Here is a 15,449-nt window from a genome sequence, read left to right on the forward strand (position 1 = left end):
TTGAGAAATAACAACAATAAATAGGCAAACTTTGAGCAATAGGAAATAAATTAAGTGAAATAAATAAAATTATTTGTGTAACTTACCTTCGAATGTAAAAGACGATGCAAACAATAACTATAATTATGAGAAGAAGTACTGCTATAGCAACTCCTGCTATGATTGGCACTTGAACTTGATCGTCAGTTACAAGTTCTATAAATAAAAATAAAGTTTCACCCAAAATACCTCATTTGAAAAACATTTTTCAGACTATTATTATTTACATTCAATAAAAATTTTCTCATCATTTACACAATTTCTAACAAGAAGAAATATAAACATTATATTTTTAAAGAAACAGTAACTAATAACAATTATAAAATGGAAAAAAAACTGTTTATAACATATTATACTGTTACTGACATATTATTAAAAAAAATACAGCAACTTCAAATATACTATAAACAACTTATCAACTATTTCATTCATATAATGAATGAAAAAATAGTTAAAAATTAAAATAATAGTTAAATTAATTTGGATTACTTATAATTAAGAATGGGTTTTTAAAAGACATATTTCAAATATTCCAGTAATATTATTACCTCTAGTTGCAAGTTTTGCTCCAGTCATTTTAAATATTGGTTTAGTGTAATCACCCCAACCATGAGTAGTTTTTGCTCGTACCTAGAAACGAGATATGATTTTAAATAATGTAAGTAAAATGAAGTACAAAAAGCTGTAAGAAATCAGAGGGGAGTAATAAATGTGTTACATTAAAAGGCAAAGAACAAAACATATTTCAAGCAATCGGAATCAACAAATCACAAAAGAGATAGTATAAATACTCATTGTCATTTGATGTTATAAAATAATACTGAATAAACAATGTAGTAAAAATAGTCTTTTATCAATAACAATAAACTAAGTTTACATTAGTAGTAAAATTTTCATGTTACATTAAAGTTGGACTGAAAAGTTATTAGGGGAAAAAGCAGTTTGCTATAAAATAATAAATTGAGCTAATTGTGGAATTTTTCATGCAATTATATTAGCAAGATTATTTTACACAAAATTAAAAACTGACTATTTTTCTAAAATGTATTGAACACATTAGAAATGGTGAACATCAAGTATCTAAACACTCAAAAGTTTTTAACATCTGAAAAAGTTCATGCAAAAAAAAAAATTTTTTACCACTTTTATTCCGGATAACATGGGAGAAAATCATCCAGATTCAAAATGCTTGAGTTAACTTACAGAGTGTAATGTTGCAAAAAGGGCCAGATTGGCTTGGCCCCTCAGTTACAAACAAATATACAACATCATCACCAACAAAAGGTCGAATTTAAGAAAATTTAAAAAATTTTATCATTTAAAAAAATTTATAGGCAAAATTTGATAGATATATTTTTGGAAAAAGTTTAAGAAGCCATCAAATGTTCACATCTTTCAGCTTCTCGCTACTGAACTCTTCCGCGTTCTCACTCTCTTCTAACAGCTCTAACCTTCAAAGAGGTAGACAGGGCCACACTGCTCTTGACTAGACAGTTTAAAGGCCTAAGTCGTTACAGTAGTTTTGGTAACAGTCAATATTGTTTATTTTTCTGAATCTTTCAAATTTAATGCTGAATATACTTCAAAAGGCTGTCTCCCTTCATGGAGACCACACCGATTCGGGTCAGGCTGCTTAAAAGCTATTTCGTTACAGTAGGATTGAGAAGAAAAAATTTAACCATCGCCATACAAAAAAAAATTTGTAGAAGATTTTATTATCGAAGTATAATAATAAATAAATAAAAATGCAATGGAATGGGATAACCTGATCTAAAAAAAATATGACAAGAATAGTTTTAGAAAATACACTATAATATAAATGAAAAGAGGCATTTACCTGGAAACCATAAAGGGTTCCTTCTCTGAGATTGGAGATGATAATATCCTCTTTCATGGTTGTAGAAATAGAACCGTTCTTTTCATGACCTTTCACAAAATACCTCACTTCATAGTTTTCAGTAACAGAGAATGGATCATCCGGAGGATCCCATTCCAGGCCGATTTCAGAGCTTTTCACTGATTTTATTCTAACATTAGATGCAATTGAAGGAACTGTAATTAAAGACAATATATAAGACAATCAACATATAAATTAAAACACATTCATAAAAATAAAGCTAAAGAATGAGTAAAGAGCACAAATAATGCTAGCTTTATTCATATACAGCACTAAGTAAAACTTTTCCACACCTGGATATTTTTAAATAAATATTGTAGCTTTTATTACCTTAAATTATATATATAAAAAAATAATAATAAAATTTTATTATTAAACATAATAAATAATAAACCCCTTTTCTTAAAACAATAAATATACTTCATTAAAAAACAGTATTAATGAGTTAAACTTGTAAGAGCAAAAAAAAAATCTCAAAAAATTACTATAATTATACTATTTCAAAACATTAAATAAGTATAAATAAAATATTATTTTATAAGTTCATTCATACACCAAATTTAACTTAAATGAAATAAAGATTTAGGTTTCATTAATTTTACTCTCTTACAATCAATAAATAGCATTTAAAATATTTATAAAAGAGAAATTAATAGAAAATTTCAAAAAATCTATCATAATTTAAAAAAAAAAAAGCATTTTTTAACAATAAAATAAATATGCTACTATGAGGCATTAAACAATTTTTGAAAACATGCTGTATTTAATCTGTAGGCTTTCATTAAATTTATTATCAAAATTCACATTTTGTAGCTCAATTTAATAAATTTTTCATTAGTAGAATATACATACACTCAGTGTGTTACATAATAACCACCCTTAATATATACTTTTAGAATGCTTGACAAAAAATTTAAAAAATATTCATTTTATTGGTCTTTAATTAAGATTTAAGTTAAGAAAATAAAACAATGCCGGAGAAATTTAAAGAAACACCACTGAAGAGACAGCAAGCCTCAAAACCTATTTGAATGCTAGAAAGTAGAAAAAAGCTGATAAGCATCATCTGTAAGACCTCCTCACAGTCCTGCCATACAATCAAACTGGTTTTGATGTGTTTTTCATAAAGTCTCCCTCACAGGAACAGATTTTAATAGCTTTCCTTTCTTCCCTTTTTAAATAATAATCTATATCTCTTAATGTGTATACCTTTTTGACTTCATTATTTGACAAGGGTTTTAGAAATATGTACTAAAGGCAGTTATAGCAAAACACCCTGCGTGAAGTATTTCTTCCTTACCTGAGGCTTCAGTAGTGATGGTGATTTCAGAAAACTGACTGTTTGTGAAGCTAGAAACTCCATTTTCAGCATATACCATAAAAGTATAGGTAGTAACTGGACTCAGCCCTGTAACTGTAACTTTTGTGTCAGAAAATCCTTGTTGAGCAGGAACGTAGGACACACCAGCACCACACTTGTCACACACAACTTTATAGAAAGTGTCATTGCGACCACCCAAAAATTTCGGAGGTAACCAGGAAAGAAGCACAGAAGACTGATCAACAAATGTCTCTGATAAATTTTGAGGTTGGGAAGGTGGTTCTAAAAAATAGAATGTAAAAATTAAATTATACATAACAGCAAAATAAAGTATGAAAAACAAACTATTATATTAACTATGAATTTAGGAAACTAATTGTAAATGAACTTAGATATCAATTTTCTTTGAAGAATAACTTCTTTTTTTTTTAACCAACATGAAACTAACTATTTCATATAGTTTACAGATGGGTACCAAATGCATGGGGGAGAGTGTGTATCTGATCCCTCAATAATTAAAAATCTCAAAGAATATCCCCATAATATTTTGGAGGGGAAAAAAATCAGGTATTTTTATCAATTTAAATTTATCTAGTGTAAAAACAAGATTCAAGTTATTTTAAAAGCTAATCATTTTTGCAGATTTAGCAGATGGAATTTTCATTCAGACCCTCTCAAAAATTAGACGTCTTAAGTTCTAATAAACTTTTCCACAAGTTTAGATAAACATTAAAAGAATAATAGAAAAAAAAACTACACCAATTGTTTGGTCATCAACTACGCCATTTGACAATAAATAATAAAAATAATACCAACAATCATTATAATTATAAATGGATTTTGACTATCAATTTTTTTTATTTAAGTATAGTTTTTTTTTAAAGATATGCAAAAACTTATACATTTTATTTACTTTAACTAAATAAACGCTGAACTAAATACATTTTTAAATTTTCAAATAGACAAAAAAAAAAAAAAAAAAAAAAAAAAAAAAAAAAAAAAAAAAAAAAAAAANAAAAAAAAAAAAAAAACTTTGTTGGTTAACAGTTTAAACAGATAGGTAAAACTGTAAAAAAGCGCACAGAGAACAAGCAATTATAAAAATAGAAAGGAAAAAAAAATTGAATTTCCAAATTGTTTTTTGTACGCACTTTTCTATAGATTTACAAAGCAAGTTTCTTACATACATTTCCATCCAAAGTACAAAGCAATAAATGCACAGTGTTGATTTATTTCTGATTATAAGATGATAAAACAAGAAATGCAGAGCTACTAAGTAAAATTCAAATTTATAATTTGATATGGAAACTGTTTAGAGAATAATAAATAACTTACCTGTGCAAGGCCAAGATTTAGGGTCTTTAGGTGACCTGAAATAATCTTTATCACACTGGCATTCAACAGATCCACTATAGGAAGCAGCACTATGCATGGGACATGGCATACAGAGATCATCTCCAACCTTCTCTTTGTAAGTTCCAGGTGAACACACTGAAACATTAGACAACATAATGATTAATCTTAAATAAAATAACTAAATGGAAGAACAATAATAATATCCATATTTTCAAGTTTAAGAGCCAACTTTAAGCATTGAACATTAATTTACTGTGTCAAGTCTTAAAATAAGGTAGTTTTATTAGGAAAAATATGTCTGATAAAAAAAACTTCTTGATGTGTACATACATCTAGAGCAAATTTTCTAAAATTCATTAATACAAATATCATAATTAAATTAACATAATAATAAATTAACATAAATATCATTTTAAGTGTTCTTCCACTGAGTTTTTCAATTACAAAACACATCAAAAGCACTATTTGATAGAACAATTTTGTTCTTTAGATGTTTGGTATACAGCTAAAAAAGAATCACAGGCTATTTGGTAAGCAACTAAAAAAGACATTAGACGCTACTTGATAAGCAGCTTTTGGACGTTTATCACTAAGCTCTTTGATTTTAAATGCATCAATAATAATCTATAACAGGAACTCATTTTACTACATTTAAATATGAAGAATAAATTTAAAAGATTTCAACTAATTGTTAATGTGTAAAACATAACACACTACACTAGTGTTACTATTGAAAGATTACTTTCCAATTTGTCCTTTCAAAAATTCAAAATAGACTACTGATTAATAACACTTCTAAGTTTGTCTTTTTTTATGGAATGTTGAAGCAACAAAAATTATATTGCTACAATGAAAAAAATAAAGTGCATCTTAATGTTAAATCTGGGTACTTCTTTAATCATTAAAATAACAAATTAAAAAAATTTAAAGACTTCGCTTATTTTACAGGATTTTTGTATTTACTGATAATTTTATATTTTGCATCATTAATATTCTGTACAATGCTGTTAACATTTTAAATTTTCATCAAATTTTTTGATATTATATTATTTACGTTTATAGATTTTGTACAAGCAAATATATAATTAATCATTTTTAATTAAATAATTAGTTGAAAAGTGTTAAAATTTACAAATTTTCACTTTATTTAATTATAATTTTTTATTTACTCTGAAAAAGAAAAATTATAATTTAACGTTTCAACAGTGGAAAACAGTTTTTGCTGGCACATCTATTTTTGCAAATATTATAACTTTTTTCTTTTTTTTAAACCAACTTTCATTGGAATTTTGTGGCAAAAACTTGTCAACCCTGAATTGCACTGTGTCAATAGAGGTAAAGGGAACCACAAAAAAACACATTCATTTTTAAATATTTGTATCTATTAAAATTATAAACAATAGTATAATTTACTATACATTTGGAATGCAAACGTTTTTAATTCCAATTTCTTAATTTAAAGGCTTTTTTACAATTGCTCATTACAGAAGGCATATTCAGAAAAATAATATTCAGAGCAAAATTGCTGAGTGTAACTACCATTTTCAATTTTACTGTATGTTATATTAAAAATTAAGGTATCAACAAATCTTAAATCTAGAACTTAGAGCAAACAGTTAAAAATGAGAACTTTATTTCGCAAATCTAACTTTATAAATTTCAATTATTTATACATTAATTTCAAAGTATTCTAAAACAATTTATTGAAAAAGATATAACATCAGTTTTATTTAACTTAGTCAATCTTATTTTTTAATCAACAATGGAGGGTTGATAAAATTATTCATCTTAAGATACTGATCTGATAGCTAAAAGGAATATTATTATTTTTTTTTTTTGCTCAAAATTATTTACTAAAATGTTTAACTGTTTATGACTAATAACTCCATTTAAAAGTAATTTGATGAGTATAGTCTTCCTTTTTTTTTTTGGTACACAAATATTATGATAAACATATTTAGATATAGCAGTGCAACTTACAATTAAAACTCTAACTATACTATCTAAAGATAAAAATAATGTTATGACTCAACTATTTTTAAATAACTCTGTTTTTTGGAACATGTAAAAAATATCATAACAAAAACGATAAAATCATTTTATTGTTTGTGTTGTGCTTGAGTAATCATCCAATCAGAACAAACTATTTTCATAAATTAGTTCCTGTATTATCAAACAAAACCATGCAATTATATAAAAATTTAAATTGCATTTATAAAGAATGCAATTTAAAGAATTCTTTCAATAGCATCACACTGGATAGACTTAGTTGTTATTATTAGCTAAATGTATTTTTTGCACAAACTATTTTAATAAGAGTTTACTTAAGACAATAGAAGAATACAAGAGAAAAACAGCAAGAGTTAGTTTAAAGTAAAATGCAATTTTAAATTTAATTGGCCAGGGGGGGGGGTCAAGTTAATGAGGATTTTTTGATTTTGAACCTTGGATTGAACTGCCAAGTAAAAACTTTTCGCCAAATACCTATTGAGAAGGGGGGAAATTTTTTTATTTTTATTTGTATTCTTCCTTCCTCTTTGAGAAATAGTCCAGTAGATACAGCAGCAAAACAAAAAGTGTTTCTCTGTAAAAATTAATACCCAAGATATTTTTTGATAAAAAGCTTTGTTATGCTATTATAAATGACATCAGAAAAAATTCCCTAACTCTCATCTATACGCTTTCCTTTCTTTTCTTTTTTTGCTTGCAGGAAATAAGGGTGATTAGAGAGGGGAAATTCGATTTTTTTTCTAAACAAACATGTGAGGCAGACGATCGGACTAACAGTTTAAAATTTATAAGGGCTTTATGAACAAAAAGTATAAACTTATGCTTACAGCAATTTACGTATCTGCAACCAATATTTAAACAAGTACGATTTTTTTTTTTTTAAACGATAAATCAGAAGAAACTATACGCGAGTCAATAGAACAAATAGTTCAAAATTTCAAATGTTATCGGACTATTTATTCTATTGGCTTGTGCACAGTCTCATTCGATTCACTGTAAAGAAATGCATAGGAAACAATGTCTCACTTGTTTAGATATCTATCAATAAAAGATGCGTAAATAGGTATAAGTATAAATTTGTACTTTCTGTACGTAAAACCCTTATAACCTCTAAGGTATTAGTACGACCATCTTGGGGTTGTTCTCATTAAATTCAGCATGAGAAAATGCATCTCAAACAATTCCTCACTTGCTTGTCTGAAACAAATTCGATTCTCCTTATAAGTCACCCGTTTACTCCTAAAAAAGGGGAAGTTTATCGGTATCATCAAAATCTTGGGTACTAATTTTTTACGAAGAAAAAGGAGAGTTTTACTAGACAAGAAATATATTGTCTTGCCCCCCCCCAAAAAAAAAACTCGATACACAGCACAATACACAGTTACATCTTATTGCCTACTTGAATTGTTTTCATCCAAAGCCACTCTTAAAAAGACGCTCGCCTGAAGAATTTGATAAATGCTATATTGTCCCAAGTGCAGAGATGAATAAATTGGATATTAATTGCAGATTTTTCGTTGAAAATGCACCCCTCGTGCATTTTATTATTATTTTCCTTAACAAATACAGAATTATTATGAACATTTTAAATTATTCTAAAAATTACTTTATTTCACTCTTGTTTCTTAAAAGTTTTCCTTATTTTAGAAATGATGCAATGTTTACCATATTTTGAAAACTACTTCAAAAGGAATGACTTATATTTTTAATATCAAAGTTTTTTTTTTTTAATCGTTTAAAATTTTCAATAGTTGAAAACGTCGTCAAATGTTTTAAAAAGTGGTCACTGTTAGAAATGCTACAACTGGCCACTAACGAAATTTCTTAACTTTGTCCTACAGACTCAAGCCTTTCAATAAAATAATGCAAAAACTCAAAAATACCATTTTATAACGAAGAAATTAGTTTGATCCACAAATTTTCAGCTCCAACCACAAATTTAATGAACAAATAAACAAACGATAATGTAAAAACATGTGTTTAACTTACGCTGGCAAGACTGGTCAACAGGTTCGTATCCAGCAACACATTTGCATCCTCCACTGGGAAGTGTCCAGTTTCCATCACCTTTGCACAGAAGACGAGGAGTATCCACTGATTCAGTATTGGCCACACACTGTCCTTCAGCGGACACAATAGCTGGAAGCTCATGACCAGTTGGTGTTTCAGGAAAGTAAGCAAAGTTTAGAGTGACTGAAGGGCATGTTATGTAATATACCTTGATGGCAATCAGCGACAAACATGCCCCCTGATCTCGAAACGCAAAGTAAACACCTTTTTTGGTGATGGGCACACTTCTGACTTCAGTGTTGATGATCACCTCACTTGTGGATGTAAAACGGCCTTCATCAGCCGCGATACGGTCTATGAGCTTATAGGAATCAGGTTCCCAAGGTGGCGGTTCTTTGGTTGCAGCGTCGAATTCATAATAAAGTAAGGAAAATGTCTCTTTGCAAGAGAGAGCCATCCCGGGGAACAGATTGCAATCTCTCATACTAAATTTCACTTCAATGTACATTCTATTGGCATCTCTCCTCTCAATGAAAGGTGTCCATAACCAGTTATTAACACTGTTATATGCTACATCACACACTACGTAGGATCGCCAATTGATCCCTTGTTCAAAGTTCGTAAAACTCTCCTCCACCCACTGAAACACATGAAAACAAATTTTAATTTAAAAAACAATATTTAAATACAAAGATTAAAAAAATAGAATGAACACGAATAAAAGATAGTAGTTCAATAATAGACAAAAAGCAGTTTTAATCATATAAACAACGCCAATGACTGTTAGATCTGAATCTTGGTATCTAGTAGATACCAGAGTTGGCCGTCGATTACAGTAAAGGATTACAAATTTAATCGATTACAGATAATTACTGCTAATCAATTACTTGCAATCATGATTACATGTAATCATATATTTTGATTACTTGTAATAATAATTACCCGTAATCGTTTTTGTTGCGATTACTTGTAATTGTAAATACTTGGAATCATGATTACAGTTGTAATCAAAATTTTGATTACAGCTGTAATCAAAATTTTTAGAAGTTGTAATCACGATTACAGCTGTATTCAAAATTCTGTTATCTTGTAATCATGAAGTAATTGATTATTGTAATCGAAAAATGTAATCGGTTACATTTTTGTCCAACTCTGGTAGATACTATCAACTGCATAAAATAAGAATAAACTGGGTTTGCCAATACAATATCTCTAAAAAAAATCAAAAAATATCTGAGATTATGTTATAAAAACTGTTATTTCAGAAAGACTACTTTTGCTCTAACATTAGCAGATTAAAAATCTAAACTGATGACTAAAAACTAATATATCATCAGTAAAATTTTCTCTTTAATTAGTTATAAGTATCATTTCCCAATTAGGAAACTATTAGTTAACCCTTTGATGTAGGTGCCTCTTTTATATATTTTTTCTGACGCTCTTATTACTAGGAAAAATATTTTTTGGTATTTTTTTTAAAAAAAATTAAAAACAGCCTAATACTAAAAAAAAAAACTGACACATTATCAGAATTATATTTGTATTAAAATATAAAATCCGAAAAAAGCAGTTTGAATTTTTTTTTCATTCATATTCAAAAAAATTTTAATAATTGATTTTGTAAGTTAAAAAAAATAGTATAATGAATTACTGTTTCTCTTAGATCTAAATGACTGCAAATAAATGCAAATTCGAAAAATTATTGTTCAGAAGCCGTGTTTGAATGATTTTACCTTTAACGCAGAAAATAACGTGTCTAAATTATTAAAATGTCAAATACAACATTTTTTACCTACTTTGACCTAAATTAATGCAACATAATGCAAAAAGTATGAAAAATATGTTTAATAAAAATTCTGCGTCAAAAGGTTGAGAATATCATATTCACTAGTGTTATCCAGTTATATTTATTCTTCTTTTGGAGCACAAATAGATTTAGAATTAAATATCAGCAATTTGGAAAGAATAAGTTAATAATTTCTGATTTTAGAAGTAATAATCTCATAAGTATTTTAAAGGCAAAATCAAAATTCACTAGAAATCAATATAACTAAGGCAGATGGAATAGATAGTTAACGAGTATTTTGATGTTAAGTAGTTGTTATAACTAAATCTTTTTTAACCTTTTTGTTTACCGTCAGTACAAGTGAACCAGTATGACAGGCTTCGTGCCGTATTCAAAAAAGATAAATAATCCCCAATTTAGCAAATAAAATAAAATAAAAAAATTGTTCCTTCAGTACAGGGGAAAATAAATAAATAAAAATTCTAACAATCTCAAAACTTCTATCAAAGATGGCAGAAATAGGTAGCTACCTATAAGTAATGTCAAAAGGGGGCAGTTGCACCCACATGAAAATCCAATAAATCAAACATTATATTTTGTTTTAAAATATTATTTTTAAAAAATAATAATTATAAATAATGTTGCATTAATGACCAATAAAATCTATTCAAATACATAATTTGAAAGCAAAATTTACATTTATTTTTTGGTAGAATACTTTTTTTACAAATTAGAAAGAAAAAAATTACTTTGAGAGAAAAAAATTGACAAAAAAAAAAAATTCTTTGGTATAAAAATTTAAAAAAAAGAAAAAAAGAACTAAAATACTACAACTTACTGTTTTTCCTCTGAAGCACGTATATTTAATTGATAGATTTTAAATAAAGCGATTATTTGTACGTTTTAAAATTTAAATATTGTTACAAATTGTTGTTTTAGTGGCTTTAAATTAAAATATTGAAATCGTATGTGAACTATTTGATGCGCACAAGACGGCATATCAAAAAAAGATTATTTCTCACAATAATATAAATAAATAATTTAGACAAGTAGAAAGTGAAACGTAAGTAAACGTAAAAACATGCAAAAATATATTTAAAAATAATAAATAAATAAAAACTTACTCCTGGTGTCCTGGCTTGAGGTCCATATGGATACCTCGTCCATTCTAAGGAACTTTCTAATGTTGTGTCTAGTAGTACCACTGAAAAATAAAAATTAATCAAATTAACTATATTAAAGCGACTAAACAATAAGCATATTATTTCACCAAAAATATTTTTGTTTAGAAAAGACAATTCCTTATATAGGTTTTTCTTTTCTAATACTGTTCTTTTTTTGGACTTAAATAATAATTAACTTAATTAATAATAATTAATAACTTAATAATATTAAGAACTTTTATTTAACTCTTTTTAAACATCAAAATGCAGCATAATGCATTATTATGGATTTGANTCAAACTGAAAAAAAAAAAAAAAAAAATTCTTTGGTATAAAAAAAAAAATTAAAAAAAATAAAAAATAACTAGAATACTACAACTTACTGTTTTTCCTTTGAAGCACGTATATTTAATTGATAGATTTTAAATAAAGCGATTATTTGTACGTTTTAAAATTTAAATATTGTTACAAATTGTGGTTTTAGTGGCTTTAAATTAAAATATCGAAATCGTATGTGAACAATTTGATGCGCACAAGTCGGTAGATATCCGTAAAAGAAGATTATTATTTCTCAATAATATAAATGAATCATTTAGACAACTAGAAAGTGAAACGAACACTATGAAACTAGCATGAGGAACGTAATAACATGCAAAAATATACATTTAAAAATAATAAATAAATAAAAACTTACTCCTGGTGTCCTGGCTTGAGGTCCATATGGATACCTCGTCCATTCTAAGGAACTTTCTAATGTTGTGTCTAGTAGTACCACTGAAAATAAAAATTAGTCAAATTAACTACATTAAAGCGACTAAACAATTTGCATATTATTTCACCAAACATATTTTTGTTTAGAAAAGACAATTCCTTATATAGGTTTTTATTTTTCAATACTGTTCTTTTTTTGGACTTAACTTTTTATTGAGAACTTTTATTTAACTCTTTCTAAACATGAAAATGCGGCACAATGCATTATTATGGATTTGAGCATTGTGTATATCCTATCCAATGGAACTAATTTACTAAAGTTACTAACTTAAAAAAAAAAAAAATTCCGCATGTTTTATTATCACAGCATCACATTTTTGTTCCCTAAAAATATTTATCTTCTATCATTCTGTACCTTTCAGACAATTTACTACTTTTAACTGATAAAAGAAATTAAATTGTATTTAATTTCCTTAGAATACAGAATGAAATTTTTATCGCATTAGGCTGTTTTTCAAAGGCTCAGTCGTCTTATGAAAGGATGCGCTTTTGCGAATAATATGCTTCACAGCAGTTATGAAAATTCATAACTGCTGGGAGTTCGCATCAGCGACTCAATTTGAATTTTTGATTGAACGAAAACATCAAATTTTTATCATTTAGAAACTTACTCCGATGTTGTATTTATTACCCGGGCTCATAAAAATTTGCAAAAACTGACAATAAAGCAGCGGTTTTGATAATTTTCATCTAAATGGGAAAATGCCGCCAAATTGGCGTCTTTTAGAAAGCTTAAAAACTTTAAAAATATTCAAGTTATTTATCCGTTCTAAAGCCCAATTCTTTAACGGCAAGATGGAATACATAGTTTAAAATTATAACTTAACTTCAAACGTGAGGCACTTAAACTGTAACTTATTTATTTATCGTAGCGAAAAAGTTTCGAAAATCCATGTTAACAGCAAACATGCAGATAATAACAAAGATGTTCACTATTACATATAAATAAATGAAAAACAATAAATTGCGCAATCACTAATTAGATATGTAACTAAAAGTAAATAGCCTAATCTATACATGTATTGTGAAATTGAGATATCAGTAAACGGGGGGAAAAAACATTAGCCTATATTTGATGATACAGATGAAAATAATATGTCAGCAACATTGAAATAATTAATAAGTTGATATCTTACAACATTACACAAACATACTTATCAGGGTCATCAGAAATTAATTAGGTACAATATTTGCATAAAAACAAATAGTGAATCAGGTTTATGTCACAAGCGATTCATAATTCCCCCCCCCCCACTCTCATTAGCCTTGAAATAATATCATGAAAAAAAAAAATTTTCTTCTGTTCTGAAACACATATTCATTGCCAGAAAAAAATATGCCGATCATCTGAAACTGAGAACAAGAACTTTTAAAAAAAAAAGTCACTAGTATGTCCAAGAAATGTTCTGGTCTTATTTATTTTTGGCCAGCCACTCTCCCTGATATTAAGTGGACGTAATTTATAGCTTGTCCTGTCTCTGGATACCACACGCGCTCCACACCCTAAAAGAAAGGAAGGCTCATCATCTAAAAGAAATCATTTTTTTTTTCTTTCTTTCCTCATCGAAACTAATAATGGTTCTCGTAGGATCCTTTCAATGACACCCTTACGTGATGCTCATACGAGAGTTAAATTGGTGAATGGAATGTTTCGATTGATGCCTCGTCTAGTTGACGTCGACGAGATGAGATGATGAAAAAAAAGAAGGAAAAAAAAAAAAAAAAAAAGGAAAGCAGACGATCTGAAATAAAAGCTGAATCGTTTGATTTTTTCCCTCCTAATCGGCATGGTGAATTTATTTTCACGTAGGCAGAATAGTAACTTTTTTGTTTAATGGGAGTGGCAACGGAGAACTTTACTGCTGATGATAAAAACCATTTTTGCTATATCATGTATCATATAAAATAAGAGTGAAAGGTGAATCTACTGCTTAATACTATTATCGGAGATAAAAAGAAAAAAAAGGTATGTATTTATTTATGCAAGCATCAACCTTTTCATTTCGAATATATAAAAAAATCAACAGCAGTGACTTGCAAGAGAACAAAATAAGCACTATCTTGGAATCAAACAAACAAGTTTGCTACTCATAATTTCTACACTAATAGATTAATTCAATCATTAATTTAAGTTGTTAAGGACCAATAGAAATGTAAATGGAAAGGTTTCTGTACCGTTATTTGAGCTAAAAAAGGTCGCGAAGTTTTGACAACCATAATAGAATCGGGGAAGAAAAGGAAGAAAAAAAAGGATAGGGCAAACTAGAAGAGTTAAACGCTTAGCTACCTCAGGGCAAGTGTTTAAACTTATTGGTAACTTATTTCAGACCAATTTAGTGATAGATATATGAAAAAAATTATTTTTAGCAACAAATTTAGCCTGTAAAGTAATCAATTTAATTAGCTGTTTCCTTTATCAAGAAGCTCAAACAAAATAAATAAAGTTAGCTGTAAAAAATTTAACCGAATCAATACTAAGTAAAACTACGATTTTTTCCCTCACGTGAATGTGTAAGTCATTGCACGTAGTTATGATTAGTTGCAAATTATTTTGGTTAAACATAAATAAGCATATAATATTTTTTGCCTAGAATATTTTTACCGTTGAAATATTTTCTCACGAGATCATCCGCGAAAGATTTAGAAATTATTCATTAAAAAAGAAGAAAAAAATCATAAATTAAGAGTTTCTCATTCGTGTACAACTTTTTTTAAAAAAAAAACTAATTTAGAAAACTACAACTCGCTTTAAGAGAATTAAGATTAGATCGCATGAACAGTCCAAATAAATCACATTAAAAAAAAAATCGCAGCCTAAAAAGTATACTTCCAGAAGAATTCTAGGATCCATTTAATGAATGAGAGGCACTTAAAAAGCGACTGCAGCGGAAATGGTACTTGGCACATGCGAATACAGAAATATACAATTACAGCAATCAAAGAGTGCGGTTTAAATTTCCGAGCTGCACATCAAAATATAGAATAGCGTGAAAATGCATTTCAAAAATAACTTCTACCCCTTCCCCCTTTTCCGGGACTTGTACCATATGGTTTTAAGCAGAGATAATCTTCTTTAATTTGAGATGTCTTCAATTT

General features: G+C 27.8%; 1 protein-coding gene across 10 annotated transcripts in view; it reads right to left on the reverse strand.

The window, feature by feature from the left end:
* LOC107451211 (Eph receptor tyrosine kinase) overlaps window positions 1-15,449 on the reverse strand; it is a 297,205-nt gene that overhangs the window by 13,199 nt on the left and 268,557 nt on the right. For 6 of the 10 annotated variants that reach the window (XM_016067232.3, XM_016067235.3, XM_016067231.3 and 3 more), the window contains exons 2-8: window positions 12,277-12,356; window positions 8,613-9,273; window positions 4,593-4,748; window positions 3,237-3,539; window positions 1,877-2,091; window positions 588-669; window positions 87-195 (exon numbers count right to left, since the gene is read on the reverse strand). In XM_016067232.3, coding sequence (XP_015922718.1) covers window positions 87-195; window positions 588-669; window positions 1,877-2,091; window positions 3,237-3,539; window positions 4,593-4,748; window positions 8,613-9,273; window positions 12,277-12,356 — 1,606 coding nt within the window. Of the gene's footprint in view, window positions 1-86; window positions 196-587; window positions 670-1,876; window positions 2,092-3,236; window positions 3,540-4,592; window positions 4,749-8,612; window positions 9,274-11,543; window positions 11,624-12,276; window positions 12,357-15,449 lie in introns of all 10 variants that reach the window. The other 4 variants (XM_071181349.1, XM_071181352.1, XM_043043347.2 and 1 more) reach the window with 1 other exon arrangement.

Source organism: Parasteatoda tepidariorum, chromosome 5, assembly GCF_043381705.1.
Source record: "Parasteatoda tepidariorum isolate YZ-2023 chromosome 5, CAS_Ptep_4.0, whole genome shotgun sequence".
In the NCBI taxonomy this organism is placed as follows: domain Eukaryota; kingdom Metazoa; phylum Arthropoda; class Arachnida; order Araneae; family Theridiidae; genus Parasteatoda; species Parasteatoda tepidariorum.